The sequence below is a fragment of the Podarcis tiliguerta genome, assembly GCF_965153285.1.
Source record: "Podarcis tiliguerta genome assembly, chromosome: 8".
Lineage (NCBI taxonomy): Eukaryota > Metazoa > Chordata > Lepidosauria > Squamata > Lacertidae > Podarcis > Podarcis tiliguerta.
The window spans coordinates 6,622,594-6,640,961 of record NC_139541.1 but is presented as its reverse complement, the minus strand read 5'-3'; the positions used below and the strand labels follow the sequence as shown (position 1 = coordinate 6,640,961).

General features: G+C 49.2%; 1 protein-coding gene across 6 annotated transcripts in view; it reads right to left on the bottom strand.

The window, feature by feature from the left end:
* Positions 1–18,368, bottom strand: part of LOC310683617 (uncharacterized protein) — a 39,485-nt gene that overhangs the window by 13,602 nt on the left and 7,515 nt on the right. For all 6 annotated transcript variants that reach the window (XM_083453790.1, XM_083453789.1, XM_083453791.1 and 3 more), the window contains 5 exons: positions 15,816–17,000; positions 15,214–15,286; positions 9,761–10,199; positions 3,910–4,116; positions 619–699 (listed from right to left, as the gene is read on the bottom strand). In XM_083453790.1, the coding sequence (XP_083309916.1) occupies positions 619–699; positions 3,910–4,116; positions 9,761–10,199; positions 15,214–15,286; positions 15,816–16,895 (1,880 nt within the window). In that variant the 5' untranslated portion in view covers positions 16,896–17,000. The remainder of the gene's footprint in view (positions 1–618; positions 700–3,909; positions 4,117–9,760; positions 10,200–15,213; positions 15,287–15,815; positions 17,001–18,368) is intronic.

Here is an 18,368-nt window from a genome sequence, read left to right as displayed (position 1 = left end):
CCAGTCGCAGACGACTCTGGGGTTGCAGCGCTCATCTCGCTTTACTGGCCGAGGGAGTGGGCATACAGCTTCCAGGCCATGTGGCCAGCAGGACTAAGCCGCTTCTGGCAAACCAGAGCAGCGCACGGAAATGCCATTTACCTTCCCGCTTGAGCGGTACCTATTGATCTACTTGCACTTTGTGCTTTCGAACTGCTAGGTTGGCAGGAGCAGGGACCGAGCAACGGGAGCTCACCCCGTCGCGGGGATTCGAACCGCCGACCTTCTGATCAGCAAGTCCTAGGCTCTGTGGTTTAACCCACAGTGCCAGCCGCATCCCTTTCTGCCCTCCTAGAATAGCCAAAACAGAAATTCCACCCCCCTCCCACAAAGCTTCCTCTCTGCTTCATTTGGATGCTATATTTTAAGTGATCCCTTCAAAAAAATGACTGCTCTCTCTTTCCCCCCACTAATACAATACAATGTAAATTCCTGGTTGTAACCTGCCATGGGGCCCTTTTGAGGCTGATCCAAAGTGTGTAGAAACCTAGGGCAGCCGTGGCCACCCACCTTCCCATTCAAGAGCAAGGTGGATTGGGGGGGGGGGAACACACACGACCCCACAGTAAGGAGCATCACCTCAGGGCTTGGTCCAGAGTCTGTCCGCTGAATTGGAAGAAAGAGAGGTAAGCTTCTCTCACCAGCCGGCTGAAATCGTTGCTGTGGATAAAGACAAAGGAGAAGCTCAGGACCCCCCAAATGAATCGGGGAGCAGCCTTATGGGGGGGAACACACACCCCACCCCCACCCTGGTTTCTCCAGCATCAGCTCCCGCCCCCCACCCAGCCTGTAGAGGGACTCCCAATTCTGCCCATGAGCTCCTCAGCCCAGCCCTCGTATTCCTCCCACATGTGATGGCCTGGGATTCGGACTCGGATGCCAAACCTGAGGGATCCCAGCCTGCACAGGATTCCCCGCCTCCAGAACCAACTGAGCCAGGGCTGGGGCATGAGCCTGAAGGGTCCTCACCTGTGCTGGATCCTCAGATGCAGGCATCAGCTGAGTCTGCTCTGGCTTCTGAGGTGATGGAGGACCCATTGCCTGCAGGTGCTCCACTCTCAGCCCCATCAGAGGAAGCTGAGGTTGCCTCTGGGTCCGGTAACCCTCCAGTCTCTCCTGAGCTGCAGAGACTCAGGGCAGAGAGGCGGAGGGAACTAAGTTCCCGCAGGAGGGGTGCTCGTCTCCAGGCCAGGAGAAGCGAGTCACCAGAGGATCGGGGCTGCCCTGTGCCTTGGGGCAGATAAAAGCCAGCCAGCCCCAGTCCCAAGTTGCGGGAGCAATGTTGTTGGTTGCTAGTTCCTGCCTGAACCCTGTCCTGCTTTCCTGCCTGAGCTCCTGACCTCACCTGATTCTCTGCCTTGGACCCCACTTCAGCTTTGATGGACAGCCTGCATACTGCACCCTTGACCTCGGACCGCACGGTTAACCCTCGGGACCAGCACACCACAAGGTTGGCGAGGTGTAAAAAGGGGGCAGCCCCTTTCCTGCACCTCCAGGAAAAGTTGGGCAAGAAGGGGTTGCAGCAGGTAGCAGGTACAGTGGTACCTCGGGTTGAGAACTTAATTCGTTCCGGAGGTCCGTTCTTAACCTGAAACTGTTCTTAACTTGAGGTACCACTTTAGCTAATGGGGCCTCCCGCTGCCGCCACCACACAATTTCTGTTCTCATTCTGAAGCAAAGTTCTTAACCTGAGGTACTACAGCAGTACACTTCAGGTTACATGCGCTTCAGGTTACAGACTCCGCTAACCCAGAAATAGTACCTCGGCCCCATTAGCTAAAGTGGTACTTCAGATTAAGAACAGTTTCAGGTTAAGAACGGACCTCCAGAATGAATTAAGTACGTAACCAGAGGTACCACTGTATTTCTGGGTTAGCGGAGTCTGTAACCTGAAGTGTCTGTAACCTGAAGTGTCTGTAACCTGAAGCGTCTGTAACCGCGGGTTAATCAAATGCACATAAATCGACCCTTGCCTGTACAGTGGTACCTCTTAACCTGAAGCAACACTTTAGCTAATGGGGCCTCCTGCCGCCGCTGCACGATTTTTGTTCTCATCCTGAATCAAAGTTCTTAATCTGTGGTACTATTTCTGCGTTAGCAGAGTCTGTAACCTGAAGCGTATGTAACCAGAGGTACCACTGTATCTGCCCTTCTGCCACCCCAGGTACCAGGGAGCTGCTGGCCATCATTTGCCCGTGCAAATCCACTCCAGTGTCAGGATGACTTTTCAGCCCAGAGGAGGATCAGGCCCAGCATCCTATTCTCACTGTGGCCAACCAGATGCCCGTGAGAAGCTCACAATCGGGAATCAAGCACAGGAACATCTCTCCCCTTGTGGTTCCCAGCAGGAGGCATTCAGAAGCATTTTTGCCTCCAGCTGTGGAGGCAGAGCCTAGCTAGCAGCCTTCAATATCCCTCTCCTCCTCTGTGAATTTGCCTGGTGCTGGTTTAACGCCGTCCAAGTTGCTGGCCCAAGCCTGCCTCCTGTGGGGGTGAGTTCCACAGTTTAACCACGTGCCTCAAGAGGCCGCAGCCGTGTCTAGCTAGGAGAGCAAAAGTGTAGTGATCAGGTGAAGTTGCTATGAGGAATTATAACAAATATAGGGTAAGCCATCTGTGTCAGCAATGAAAGCATTGCGTTGATTGGGTTTAAACTACAGTGGTGCCTCGCAAGACAAAAAGAATCCGTTCCGCGAGTCTCTTCGTCTTGCGGTTTTTTTCGTCTTGCGAAGCAAGCCCATTAGCGGATTAGCGCTATTAGCGGTTTAGTGGCTATTAGCGGCTATTAAGGGATTAGCGGCTATTAAGGGATTAGCGGCCATTAAGGGATTAGCGGCTATTAAGGGATTAGCGGCTTAGTGGATCAGCTGATAAGCGGCTTAGATCAGCTGTCAAGCAGCTTAGCATCAGCTGTTAAGTGGCTTAGAGAACAGCTGTTAAGCGGCTTAGGGGCTGGGGAAAAAGGGGGGGAGGGGAAAAAACCCTGCAGAACTCGCAAGACATTTTCGTCTTGCGAAGCAAGCCCATAGCAAATTCGTTTTGCGAAGCACCTCCAAAACGGAAAACCCTTTCGTCTAGCGGGTTTTCCGTCTTGCGAGGCATTCGTCTTGCGGGGCACCACTGTATTTTAATATGATTCTTGATCAATCCACACCTCTGCATCCCTGTTCCATTTCTCTTTCTTCACAAGTCAGGTACCCACTTAGACAAGCAGGCGTCCTGGGTCATCAAAGACAGTGGGCAGTTTCTTTGATGTAGCTTTTCTGATATGTTAATCTTAGGATGTTAATCTTAGGGCCAGGAAACAGGTTTCACATAAAGGTAATAACGATCGCTGTCCTCCTGGCCATCATTCTTATCATGTGTACTGATTGTTTATGACCTCCGGGGTTGCTGAATGCGCTCCTTTGTAGTTTTCATTCATTTACCCAAAAGTATGCATGCCTAACTAGTGTTTGTAGCTTAACTTTGTCCCCATGTGGGGTTTCACAGGGCGGGTGCCACTACCAAGAAGGCCCTCTGCCTGGTTGCCTGTAACTTGGCTTCTCGTAGCGAGGGAACTGCCAGAAGAAATCTGATTGGTTCTTACGAACACTCTGTAAAAGTTCTTTTGTGAATAAAACGACCTGGGCCGAGGGGTGGAGGGACAGAGATTATTATACGCACCCTTCCCAGAGTCTTGCTGGTTCAAGCCTCTGGGTGTATTTTTATTAATCAGAGTTCAATCCTTCCTTTCCTTTGTGAACACCTCACAAAAGAAAAAGGGAACTGAGCCGAAATAAGCCAGCTGGGCAGGAAGGCGATCTGAGTCACACCACTCCAACCGGGAGAGAAGCCCCTGCCTCTGTTCTTGATCCAAGACCTCCTTACTTCTTCCGGAGAAAAGAGGCCACCTGCGACCTCTTGAAGCCATCCAGGTGGTAGAGCCGTGTTGCCAGCCTCGCCGCGGCAGCCTGGTCCGCAGGGGGGGCACTGCCGTTGGCATGGAGGATGCCGTTGGGCTCTGCCTGCTCCTTGGCGGGTGGCGTCTCCTCCCCTGAATCGGTGCCCTTCCCAGAGGGTGGCTCTTCAGGGCGGCTGCAAGAAAGGAAAGCGATTGTAACAACACACAACAAGATGGAAGAAGTGACATATTGAGATCACACGTGGGTGAAGCGGAGTGGGGGGTATATGGGAAGTCATGAAATTAAAAGACGCCTGCTTCTTGGGAGAAAAGCAATGACAAACCTAGACAGCATCTTAAAAAGCAGAGACATCACCTTGCCAACAAAGGTCCATATAGTCAAAGTGATGGTTTTCCGAGTAGTGATGTATGGAAGTGAGAGCTGGACCATAAAGAAGGCTGGTCGCCGAAGAATTGATGCTTTTGAATTATGGTGCTGGAGGAGACTCTTGAGAGTCCCATGGACTGCAAGAAGATCAAACCTACCCATTCTGAAGGAAATCAGCCCTGAGTGCTCACTGGAAGGACAGATCCTGAAGCTGAGGCTCCAATACTTTGGCCACCTCATGAGAAGAGAAGACTCCCTGGAAAAGACCCTGATGCTGGGAAAGATGGAGGGCACAAGGAGAAGGGGACGACAGAGGACGAGATGGTTGGACAGTGTTCTCGAAGCTACAAACATGAGTTTGACCAAGCTGCGGGAGGCAGTGGAAGACAGGAGTGCCTGGCGTGCTCTGGTGCATGGGGTCATGAAGAGCCGGACACAATTAAACGACTAAACAACAACAACATTTATAATATAATTTGTTAATTGTGTTGTATTTAAATATAGCAAAGGGAAGCCTAGAGCAATTAGATGTATTTTAGTTTAGGTAATCTTATGTTAGAAAATGAATATGGATTTTGAATTTGATGTTTGTAATTTTTTTGGTTTTGAAATAAAAAAAATTAAAGGGGAAAAAAAGAAAGGAAAGCGAGAGGCCAGTTGAAAAGCGGGGAGCTTTCGGTGGGGAGGGTTAGCAGCCACGTCCCATGGAAAAACACTGAAGCTGCTGCCCTCATCTCTGAGTAATGGCCAATTCACATGGTCCAGCCCAGGGTGATGCCACCTCTGTTTTCAGGCTGGGACTGCCAGCAATCCATCTATACATCACTTTCATAACATTTTCTTTTAATGCACTGCATGCAGTAAATGTATAGGACAAAAGCTAAGGTGTGTTGGAAATGTAAAGAAAAGGAGGGTAGCTTCTATCACATGTGGTAGACTTGTAAGGAGGTAAGAGCTTACTGGGAAATGATATATAATAATAAATAAATACAATTTTATTTATACCCTGCCCTTCCCTGTTCAGAAAACCGGGCTCAGGGCGGCTAGCAACAAATTTAAAACACTTAACCGATGCAACAAAAAACAGTATAAAAATTGAATAACAATAAATTCAGAATTCAAAAAACAATTTAGGGGGGAAATATGTAATGAGTTAAAGAAAATGTATAAAAATGCTTTCGTTAAAAAACCAGAAGCATTTTTACTGGGTATAGTAGGGGAAGAGAAAGCAAAGGAAGATTAAAAAAAAAACTGTTTATGTATGCAACAACTGCAGCAAGAATTCTTTTAGCTCAAAAATGGAAGCAACAAGAAGTCCAAACGAAAGAAGAATGGAGGATGAAGATGATGGGCTTTGCGGAATCAGCGAAGCTGATGGGAAAAATCCGAAACCAACGTGATCAAATGTTCCAAAAAGATTGGAGTTATACAATATTTGTAGGACCATTGTAAGCAATTAACAACATTAGCAGGGTTGTTAAAAAGACTTGATAATGATAATTGATTTTTCCCTGTTTGGATTTATTTTTAAAAATGTGAATATTTTGAAGGAGTGAAACGTAAATTGGAAAACGTATAAATGCTTTGAGATAAAGGTTAACTTTGAAAACCGTGAGGCGGGAGGGAGGGAAGTCGCAGGCTCTTAAGAGCTAAGTAAGTAAAATGGATAAAGATGATGTGTCTAAATATTACAAAATGGAAAATTCAATAAGAAATTAATAATAATAAAAAGAGATTGCCAGAAATCCAAAGCCATGCTGGAAAACACCCTTGAAAGTGGTCTGGTCTGAACTGACAGGAAGTCTTGAGGGAACGACGTCCCTGGAACTAAAGGGAGGTGGAGCCAGGGAGGCATAAAAGAGACCCTGAAAGACCCCTGGACAGATACTGATAGTCAAAGTAAGCAATTCTGAACCTTTAAAGCCCTATATGGCCTAGGACCCTCGTACCTACGGGACCGCCTCTCCTGGTATGTCCCACGGAGGACCTTACGGTCTTCAAACACAAACATCTTGGAGGTCCCGGGCAACAGGGAGGTTAGGCTGGCCTCAACCAGAGCCAGGGCTTTTTCGGCCGTGGCCCCGATCTGGTGGAACACTCTGTCCCAAGAGACTAGGGCCCTGCGGGACTTGGCATCTTTCCGCAGGGCCTGCAAGACAGAGCTGTTCCACCAGGCTTTTGGCCAGGGCACAGCCTGACTCCCTCCTTTGGCAATCTTCAGAGAACTCTAGCCCAATGGTTGCCATCAATTTGATCTGAATTAATTTTAGAATTAAATGATTTTAGAATGTTGTATTATTTTATTGTTGTTAGCCGCCCTGAACCCGGCTTCGGCTGGGGAGGGCGGGATACAGTGGTGCCCCGCAAGATGAATGCCTCGCAAGACGGAAAACCCGCTAGACAAAAGGGTTTTCCATTTTTCAATGCGCTTCGCAGGAAGAATTTCTCTATGGGCTTGCTTCGCAAGACGAAAATGTCTTGCGATTCTTGCGATTTTTTTTCGCTCCCCACCCCCTTTTTCTAAGGCACTAAGCTGCTAATAGCCTTTTAGCAGCTAATCCACTAATCCCTTAAGCCCTTAATAGCCGCTAAACCGCTAATAGCGCTAATCCGCTAATAGGGTTGCTTCGCAAGACGAAGAAACCGCTAGACGAAGAGACTCGCGGAACGGATTCTTTTCGTCTTGCGAGGCACCACTGTATAAATAAAATATTATTATTATTATTATTATTATTATTATTATAAGATGGACTTGGTAAAAGGCAACATAAGAAGAGCCTGTCGGATCGGGTCAACACTAATCTAGCACCCTCTACTCACAGCGGCCGACCAAATGCCCCGTTATGCGAAACCTGCAAGGTTGTGCAGATCACAAGAGCCCTCTCCCCTCCTGTGGTTTCCAGCAACTAATATTCAGAAGCACGACTGATTCCATAACCATCCTGGCTGGCAGCCAACAATAGCCCTCTCCTCCTCCACAAATTTGCCTAGCCCTCTTTTAAAGCCATCCAAGTTGGTGGCCCTGTGGCGGTGAGTTCCACAGTTTAACTACGCGCTGCGTGAAGAAGTACAATGGATGCCCCAATCCATCTGAAAAGGACAGCCGCTGGAGCATCAGCCCCTTGCAAGTCGGGCTGCTGCTGGGGTGGGACCCCTGCCGCAGTGACAGCCCAGAGTTCCCCTGCAGTTGGCAGCCTAATAATAATAATCATAATAATTTATTATTTATACCCCGCCCATCTGGCTGGGTTTCCCCAACCACTCTGGGCGGCTTCCAACAGAATATTAAAGTACAGTGGTGCCTCGCAAGACGAAAAGAATCCGTTCCGCGAGTCTCTTCGTCTAGCAGTTTTTTCGTCTTGCGAAGCAACCCTATTAGCGGATTAGCTGTTTAGCGGCTATTAGCGGCTATTAAAGGCTTAAGGGATTAGCGGAATAGCCTCTAAAAGGCTATTAGCAGCTTAGTGCCTTAGAAAAAGGGGGTGGGGAGCGAAAAAAAATTGCAAGAATCGCAAGACATTTTCGTCTTGCGAAGCAAGCCCATAGAGTCCTGCGAAGCGCATTGAAAAACGGAAAACCCTTTCGTCTAGCGGGTTTTCCATCTTGCGAGGCATTCGTCTTGCGGGGCACCACTGTACAATAACCTATTAAACCTTAAAAGCTTCCCTAAACAGGGCTGCCTTCAGATGTCTTCTAAAAGTTTGGTAGTTATTTTTCTCTTTGACATCTGATGGGAGGGCGTTCCACAGGGCAGGTGCCACTACCGAGAAGGCCCTCTGCCTGGTTCCCTGTAACTTGGCTTCTCGCAGTGAGGGAACCGCCAGAAGGCCCTCAGCACTGGACCTCAGCGCCCGGGCAGAACAATGGAGGTGGATACTGCCTGGAGGTATCACGATATCTCTGTGGGTCTGTGTGTGGGCCAGCAGTGGGCTGCCCCTCTGACCTTCTCCCTCTAGGATGCACAGAGCATCCGAGGGACGGATTTCCTTGCAACGCTTCTGTTCAGATGGGTGTTCCCTGCCCTACATGGCTTTAGAGCCTTTCCTTTGCCCAGAGAGCTGGAGCAGCCCTGAAGGAAAGAGATCCTGAGAGCCACAAGCCATAATAATAATAATAATAATAATAATAATAATAATAATAATAATTTATTTATTTATACCCCGCCCTCCCCAGCCAAGACCGGGCTCAGGGTGGCGAACACCCAATCTAAAAACAAATTGATGAAGGTGATGGACTATATGGAATTGGCGGAAATGACCGGCAGAATCCGAGACCAGGGAGAAGGAAGAAGATTGGAAGAAATTTAAAGACTACTTACAGAAACACTGTAAAATTAAGGAATGTTAGAATGATGCTGGATTGAAGTTAGGTGGGATTTTTTAGCAGCAATGTTAAGGAATATGTAAAAATGGATTATTAACAGGTAATAATTTAAAGCTATAATATGTTAAGATAAAGGATTAAGACAAACTTAAAGAGGGAAAGGATTTGCTGAATTAACCAATTGAACTGGAATGCAAGAAAGGGAGGTGCGGGGAGGTCAGGGAAACAAGTAAATGAAAGATATGATATGAAAGATTGATTTGTTTTTAACTGTTTCTATTTTGTATTTTTCTTTCCTTTTTTATTATTATTATTTTATTTTTTCTAACCTTTGTAATATATTGAAAAATGTAATAAATATCTTATAAATGTCTAGGTAAAAGGAAAAAAAATGAAATACAGTGGTACCTCGCAAGACGAATGCCTCGCAAGACGAATGCCTCGCAAGACAAAAGAGTTTTTTGTTTTTTGAGTTGCTTCGCAAGACGAATTTCCCTATGGGCTTGCTTCGCAAGACGAAAATGTCTTGCGCCTTTTTCTTAAAACCGTCAATGCATTCCTATGGGAAACCATCAATGCATTTCCTATGGGAAACCGTCAATGCATTTCCTATGGGGAACCGTGCTTCGCAAGACGAAAAATTCACAAGATGAAAAAACTCGCAGAACGAATTAATTTCGTCTTGCGAGGCACCACTGTACAACTTAAAAACTAGATTAAAATACAGCATTAAAACATTAAAATACAGCCTCATTTCAATGGAAACTCAAATCAAAAACTTTTTGGGGAAATGAAAATGTCAAGTCTTCATAAGGGCGGAGGACCCGGCAGAAGGCGGAAAGGAGGAAGCAGCAGGCGGACAGAGCTGAGGCTCCCCAAAGCTGCTAGTGAAGCAGTTGCTGCCTTTGCAAAAGAAGACAGACAGCAGAAGAGGACAGCTGAGGCTCCCCAAAGCTGCTAGTGAGTTGCTGCCTTTGCAAAGGAAGACACTTGCCCACACATGGAGGCTGCTGCTGGGTTGCATCTACCCAGGCCCAGCCTCTAACCACACTAGGAGGATGTTGTGGGCGTCTAGCAGATGAATCGAGGCCAAAGGCCCCAGGAGACGCCCAAGGGAACAAACTTACTGTACGTCCGGTGTTTCTTCTTCCTCCTCGTCCTCCTCCTCTTCCAAGGTTTCATCTCCATCCACGACGGGCACCATCTCGAGACCCTCTGCTGAGCTCTCCAGCTTCCCTTCCGCACCACCGAGGGAGGCCAAGTGCAAATCTGCCGCAGCAACTTCCTCCTGCAGGCAGGAAGTCCTTCTGGGCTCCTCCACCCATGCGCACGAAGGCAGTGGGTGGCCACGGGATGGGGCTTGTGGCTTGTGCTCCTCCTGCCACCGACTCTGCTCTGCAGCAGGAGCCGAGAGGGCCCGGAAGCTGGAAGAAGCCCAGCTGATCTCTGCAGGAGACGGAGGTTCTGGGGCAGGGTGGGTCTCCTGAGGCTCTTGCAGCAAAGCTGTCACCAGGGAGCTGCTGCAGACGGAAAACAGCAGGCCTTCCTGGGCTGGCAAGCCAACACCTGGGCGGGAAGGGAGGGAGGAATGGATGGGACAACAGGTTAATGAGATCGTGACAAGGCTCCGCTCTGGTCCTCCATGGACCAGGGCTGGGGTCAGGTCGGATGGGTGTTTGGTAGGGCTGGACAATATACCAATATACAGTGGTGCCCCGCAAGACGAATGCCTCGCAAGACGGAAAACCCGCTAGACGAAAGGGTTTTCTGTTTTTCGCAGGACGGATTTCCCTATGGGCTTGCTTCGCAAGACGAAAATGTCTTGCGATTCTTGCGATTTTTTTCCGCTCCCCACCCCCTTTTTCTAAGGCACTAAGCTGCTAATACCCTTTTAGCAGCTAATCCGCTAATCCCTTAAGCCTTTAATAGCCGCTAATAGCCACTAAACCGCTAATAGTGCTAATCAGCTAATAGGGTTGCTTCGCAAGACGAAAAAACCGCTAGACGAAGAGACTCGTGGAACGAATTAATTTCGTCTTGCGAGGCACCACTGTATTGTCCAAAACCGGTTCGAAGTCCCTGTTGTGATATCGGTTTCAAAATTTTTGACCTGGCAATATATTGCAAATCATGATGTGTGTGTGCAAGCTCTGCAAAAATCACAATGCGTGAAAAACCGTGAAGCCAGCCAATGCATCTACATAGCTGCATCCTTATTTCAGACATTGTGTTAGTATAACGCAAGGAATAGCTGGTGATAGATCACAAAGTTGAAAACCAGATATTGCTGAGCCCTAGCATTGGGGCCATTTAGTGTGGGCTTTGAGGGTCCAACTAGAGTGGTACTTTGGTTCTCAAACGCCTTGGAACCCAAACACTGCAAACTCAGAAGTAAGTGTTCTCGTTTGCGAACATTTTTCGGAAGCCGAATGTGTTCCATTTTGAGTGTTACGCTTCCAATTTGAGTGCCACACTTCTGTTTTGAGTGTTACGCTGAGGTCTGTATGTTTTTCCTATTTATTTTGTGGGTCTTTTTTTTTGGTGACTGTGTGGAACCCAGTTCAGCTACTGACGGATTGATTGTGTGACTGCAGTACATTGCTTATTGCTTTCATTTCATGGATCAATGGTCTCGTTAGATAGTAAAATTCATGCTAAATTGCAGTTTTAGGGGTTGTTTTTAAAAGCCTGGAACGGATTAATCCATTTTACATTACTTTCTATGGGGAAGGGCGCCTTGGTTTTGGAACGCTTTGGTTTTGGAACGGACTTCCGGAATGGATTAAGTTTGAGAACCAAGGTACCACTGTAGTGGCTTAACGATTCAGAGGCTAAACAGAGGGGGGGGGGCTGAACATGTGATGGGAACCTGAGATGCATTGACCTACAAACAGCACTATTCCCCCCCCCCAAAGACCTGTCAGCAAAGTTAAAACTGGAAAATTAAGAAGTCTTTGCTTGAGCTAACAGGTTTAAGCTACTAACAACTTCAGTCCTAGAAAGGACGAGTCAGAAGCTCAGGCCCCTGACCTGAATGCCCACACCGTGGAAGCAGTGGACGCATCCTGCAGCCTCACTTACTCCGATGCCCCAACACTTTTCCAGTTCGCCCCCGTTCCTGGCTGGAGGTGAGACGACACCAAGGATCGGTCAGGTGATAATTTTTGAGAACTGCTTGTAAATGCTGGATTTTTAATTCTGAAAACTGAGCTCCTGTATGGTTTATTTTAAACCGCAGAAGGTCGTCTTGTGCACACTGGGCCAGCAGCCTCTCAATAGCAAGGGCAAAAGGGAAGCAATGCCATCTTGAACGGCATGAGCGATGGAGCCTCAAGAAAAGTGTGGGCGTACTTAGAGATCTCAATTTCAACTACACAGCGCAAAACTGTTCTAACTGCTATAACAAGGGTGTCTCTGGACCTTAACTTGAGGCTCATGCAACAAAAAACAATATTTAGAATATACTGGACCCCATTAAAAGGTAACCCTTGGCCATTAGGTCCAGTCGTGACCGACTCTGGGGTTACGGCGCTCATCTCGCTTTATTGGCCGAGGGAGCCGGTGTACAGCTTCCGGGTCATGTGGCCAGCATGACTAAGCCGCTTCTGGCGAACCAGAGCAGCGCACGGAAACGCCTTCCCGCCAGAGCGGTACCTATTTATCTACTTGCACTTTGACGTGCTTTCAAACTGCTGGGTTGGCAGGAGCAGGGACCGAGCAATGGGAGCTCACCCCGTCGTGGGGATTTGAACCGCCGACCTTCTGATCGGCAAGTCCTAGGCTCTGTGGTTTAACTCACAGAGCCACCTGCGTCCCACACTGGACCCCATTACGTTTGTTTTAAAAATGGCTATCTAAGGTATCTAACTCTTGGAAATGCAATAGGGATAATGCTTCTCTAAAACATATGTTCTTTCATTGTCCTATATTGAAAGATTTTTGGCAGAAGGTAACCAACGATCAACAGAACTGTACAGAACAACCTTGCATTTACAGAGCAAAATATCCTCTTGAATATTTACAAAAGGACAATACGAGTGGACTCTCTGTGCCCTTACCACAGCAAAAACACTGATACTGATGAATTGGAAAAATAAAAATGCAGCTCCCTTCTACAATTGGATTGAAGATTTATACAAACTCGCAACATATGAACAACTTGCATATAAATGCAGACTTGCCATGGACAAATTCAATGATATTCTATCTGGAATCCATTCTTACAAATACTGTAATAGGTTAAGATCTGGTGAAGTACAATAACAACCTTGTAAAGTATACAGTTTGGAGGTCCCCCCCCCCTTATTTCCCCTTCTATACACACTCTGTTTCTCTTTTGCTATCTTTTAGGTCTCACAATGTTTAGTACACATATACCTTATTTTTTGCTCTATAGAACGTACCCGACCATAGGATACACCTTGTTTTAGAGGGGGAGAACAAGGGGGGGAAAATCTCCCCCTCTCTGCACAGCGCCCCTTCAGCAAAGTGGCAGGAGAAACGGGGCCCCTTCCATTTCTCCTCCTACTTAGCTGAAGGGGCGCTGCGCCTTAGCTGAAGGGGCACCTACCCTTCAGCGAAAGGAACCCAAAGCCTCCGGAGCACAGCGGGTGCTCCCACTGCGCTTCGGAGGCTTCGCGTTGCTATCACTGAAGCCAAGGAGCCTGCATTCTCTCCATAGGACTCACACACATTTCCCCTTAATTTTTGGAGGGGAAAATGTGTGTCTTATATAGCGAAAAATGTGGTAATTACGTACCCGTAGGTAGCCATGTTGGTCTGCTGTACTCGAAACAAAATTTAAAAATTCCTTCCAGTAGCACCTTAAAAGACCAACTAAGTTTGTTATTGGTCTGAGCTTTTGTGTGCATGCACACTTCTTCAGATACACCGAAACAGAATATAAAAGGATGTCACACAGAGGAGGGAGAAAGGTTGTTTTCTGCTGCTCCAGAGAAGCGGACATGGAGCAATGGATCCAAACTACAAGAAAGAAGATTCCACCTAAACATTAGGAAGAACTTCCTGACAGTAAGAGCTGTTCGACAGTGGAATTTGCTGCCAAGGAGTGTGGTGGAGTCTCCTTCTTTGGAGGTCTTTAAGCAGAGGCTTGACAACCATATGTCAGGAGTGCTCTGATGGTGTTTCCTGCTTGGCAGGGGGTTGGACTCGATGGCCCTTGTGGTCTCTTCCAACTCTAGGATTCTATGACTCTAAGTGTGCATGCACACAAAAGCTCATACCAATAACAAACTTAGTTGGTCTCTAAGGTGCTACTGGAAGGATGTTTTAAAAAATAATTACGTACTTTCTGAACTTTCAATAAAGATGTTTAAAATCTAAAAAAAATGTAAAAGGGGGGGGGGGGGAGGAAAAGTGTGGGTTCAGGAGAGCGAGCCTGCACATGAGTGTAAGGACATTTCCACAGTAAAGAAGCTAAAGAGAGCCTTAGCATTTCTTGCAGCGAGAGTGAATTTGCATGTGTGTGCGTGTTCTCTTAAGCCAAAGGCTTTTGGATCACAGAATCTCTCTGTATCCAAACACTGGGGCTGAACAAGCAGGCCAGGGGGCTCCACTTCATTTAATTAATTTTCATATGTTCCATAATTTCATAATTTTCATGTGTTCCATATCACTTTTCACCGAAAGTCCATAGCAGCATGACCTGCCTTTAAAATCTTCAAGACCAATTAAAACCAACAGAAACCATAAATAAAGAACAAGCGGCCTGAGATTACCTGATCTCAAAGGTTATTGGGATGATAAAGGGCAGCTGAGAAGTGAGCCAACACGACTCTTAGGTGTGGGGGGTGGGGTGGCAGTCACAAAGGAAAAGTCCAGCTTTCTGGGAATAGCTGAACCTTTGGTGCTCTGGGCAAACCGGAGATTAGCAGGGGAGACTGTGAGTGTAGTAACCTGATGCTCTTAAAAAATGGTCTGCAGCCCACAGCCTCGGTCCTGTATACCTGAAGGAGCGTCTCCACCCCCATTGTTCTGCCCGGACACTGAGATCCAGCACTGAGGGCCTTCTGGTGGTTCCCTCCCTGCGAGAAGTGAGGTTACAGGGAACCAGGCAGAGGGCCTTCTCAGTAGTGGCACCTGCCCGGTGGAACGCCCTCCCAGCAGATGTCAAGGTAATAAACAATTATTTTACTTTTAAAAGACACCTGTTTAGGGAGTTTTTAATGTGACGCTGTATTGTTTTTGATATTTGGTTGGAAGAAGAAGAAGAGTTTGGATTTGATATCCTGCTTTATCACTACCCTAAGGAGTCTCAAAGCGGCTAACATTCTCCTTTCCCTTCCTCCCCCACAACAAACACTCTGTGAGGTGAGTGGGGCTGAGAGACTTCAGAGAAGTGTGACTAGCCCAAGGTCACCCAGCAGCTGCATGTGGAGGAGCGGGGAAGCGAACCCGGTTCACCAGATTACGAGACTACCGCTCTTAACCACTACACCACACTGGCTCTTGAAACTGGAAGCTACCCAGAGTGGCTGGGGAGACCCAGTCAGATGGGTGGGGTGCATATGAATGAATGAATGAATGAATGAATGAATAAATAAATAAAATTATGACTCACCGGGGGGAGTCATCTGGTCCAAATCACTGCTGGAGGGTGTGTGGTCCGGCTGGTCCGGGAAGAAGCCTTGGACCTGGAAGACAAAGCCAGGGGTCAGAGAAGGGCAGGGCAGCCCCAGCCTTGGAGAGCAGCTCTGGCCCCCTCACCCCACCCTGGGAAGACCCTGCCTGCCTGCCTATGGAGCCTCCTGCCAGCCCAGTCAATGGGCAATGTTTGCTAAGCACCTGCGGGGGGAGAGAATGGCAGGCTGTGAGCCGCTGGACCAGGGAGGGAGGGGAGCAAACGATGGTGGGGGCTTCCGAGGGGGCCTTGCATCCCATCCTTAAGCATGTCTCCACTGCGCTGGAGGGAGGGTGAGCAGGCAGGCTGTGATACAGAAGCAGCCTCAATACTACACTGAGCTGTCTTTGAAGATGGGGGGTTGTTCAGCACCCTCCTGCAGCCAGCAGGTCTCCTTTGTTCCCAAGGCAGGCTATGCAGAGATCCAACACCAGCTGGCTGACAGTTCGAAGGCCAGGCTGAGCTCTGGGCTACGGCCGCTTTTCCCTGCAGCCTGGCCCAGGGAAGCAGCAGCCACACCGGGCTGGATGCTCAGGACTCACCTCCTTTGACGCGTCCGACAAGGGAGCAAGGCAACGAGGCAGTTCCCTCTCCTCCTCTTCCACCGGGCAGGCACTTTCCAGCTCCCCTTCCGTGATCACCAGGGGAGACAAGGAGCGGTAATGAGGCACGTAGCTTGGGTAAGGGCCTGGGGATGGGTCACCACCAGGATCTGGCTCAGGTGCAGGCTCGGAGTCCGTGGCCGCAAGGCTCATTGCTACACCTGTCTGGCACGGCAGGCTGTGGGCACAATCCATAGAGGTCAGACCGCAGGTGGGGATTCCTTCCCCGTCTTCCTTGAAGGCCTTTTCTTCCATACGGCCCAAGAGAGATGGTCCTTCGGAGCTGGTGGTTCTTGGACTCGCGCAAAAGAGCGGGTTGTCGTAAAACAAGCATTCCACCTCCTCCTCTTCTTCCTCCTCCAGTGAGCCTTCATCATCATCATCCTCCTGCCTCTCTGAGTCTTCCTCCGGCTCCTCCCCACTATCGCTCTCCAGGAGAAAAGGCTCATGGGAGGTGGCCGAGTCCTGCAAGAGGGGTGTCCCCAGCACTTTCTCAGGGCTAAGGGACGTACTCCTCAGTGGCTCCTTCTGCCGGTCAATCGCCCCTTGCAGGTCCAGGAAGCATAGATCGGCTTGGAGGATGCTGGCCGAGAAGAGCGCGTCGGTGGCATCATGGCTGCTGCTGCCCAGGCTCTTCGGATTTTCCAGCGGCTGCCGAGATGCTTCCCTCCCAGGCTGCCCAATCTCCAGGTGCTTTGAAGAAGGGCAAGTTCCAGGGTGGAATTCCTCAGCACAGCTCTGAGCCAGCGGCGGGGATGGTTTCTCAGAGGACGTTTCACCTCTGCTCCAGCCAAGGCCCTCCAAGCTACCCTGGAGGAGGTCTATGTCTTCCAGGCCCAAGAATGGAAGGGGAGTCATGGTTTCAGTCTGGGGGGTTTCTGAAGGTGTCAGCAGGTCACCCGCCCCTCCTAAGCTGTCTCCAGTTTCACAGGTCACGTCTCTTATTCCTAAATCAGTCAGAAAGTCTATGAGGTCCGAAGGACTGGAGGATCCACAAGGCTCCATTCTGGCGTTCACCATGAAAACGTCCAAAAAGGTCCAGTTAGGCTAAGCCCTCATCTTGTTTGTAAAGGGTTGAGCAACACAGGCCTCCTGCGGGCAGGATCCATGCCTCTCCTGCTGTCTCTGGAAAAGAGAAAGCAAACGTTGGCGTTATCACGAAACAGAAGTCGGGGAGGGAGAAGCTGCTGCAAACGTAACCTGGCCCAAAGGTCACCTGGAAAGGGCCCTGCAGGTGTCACCAGGTTTAAATTGGGGGTGCTTAAATTGTCCATCAAGGGACGCGGGTGGCGCTGTGGGTAAAAACCTCAGCGCCTAGGGCTTGCCGATCGAAAGGTCGGCGGTTCGAATCCCCGCGGCAGGGTGCGCTCCCGTTGTTCGGTCCCAGCGCCTGCCAACCTAGCAGTTCGAAAGCACTCCCGGGTGCAAGTAGATAAATAGGAACCGCGTACTAGCGGGAAGGTAGGTAAAGGTAAAGATACCCCTGCCCGTACGGGCCAGTCTTGACAGACTCCAGGGTTGTGCGCCCATCTCACCCAAAGAGGCTGGGGGCCAGTGCTGTCCGAAGACACTTCCGGGTCACGTGGCCAGCGTGACATCGCTGCTCTGGCGAGCCAGAGCCGCACACAGAAACGCCGTTTACCTTCCCGCTAGTAAGCGGTCCCTATTTATCTACTTGCACCCGAGAGTGCTTTCGAACTGCTAGGTTGGCAGGCGCTGGGACTGAGCAACGGGAGCGCACCCCGCCGCGGGGATTCGAACCGCCGACCTTTCGATCGGCAAGCCCTAGGCGCTGAGGCTTTAACCCACAGCGCCACCCGCGTCCCCATGGGCAGGGGTACCTTTACCTTTAAATTGTCCATCATTTCACTTTCAACATTATCAGCGGTCTCTCCCCACAGGTTCACTGTGGGAAAGGACACTCTTCTAGTCTCAATGGACCACAATTCATCATGCTAGAAAGCATCGTTTCAGCTGATGGAAGCCAATCGCAGCATCCAAGGAGCCCAAATCTTCTCCCACCAATCCATTGGCATGAATTGCACCCCCACCACCACAACAGCCCTAATAATCTTGGGCTAGGGGAGGAGGAACTGGTTGGTGGCAGTGGGCTGGGAGACAGAGACTCACCAGCTCTGGGGCTCCCTATCAGGGCAGATCAGAGATGAGGCAGCGGCAGGTGCCAACTGACCAAACGAGCAGCCTAGCCCAAAGGAATGTCTTTGCTGCCGAAAAGAAACTAGGCTTCTCTTCAGTATTTTAAGAATTGATATACCATATCGCTGCCCAAAATTAGGTTGCTAATGGGGACTAGCTATACGGATCCCATCCCACCAGTACTTAAAGAACAGCACCGAGTGCAGTTCCATTTCTGGGCACAATTCAAAAAGCTGGCGGATAACTAGGGGGTCACTCTGGTTCCTGGAGGGCCACCTTTCATCCCAGCAGCCAGCCTCAAGGCCAAACCTCCCTGGCGCACAACCTTAAGTGAGT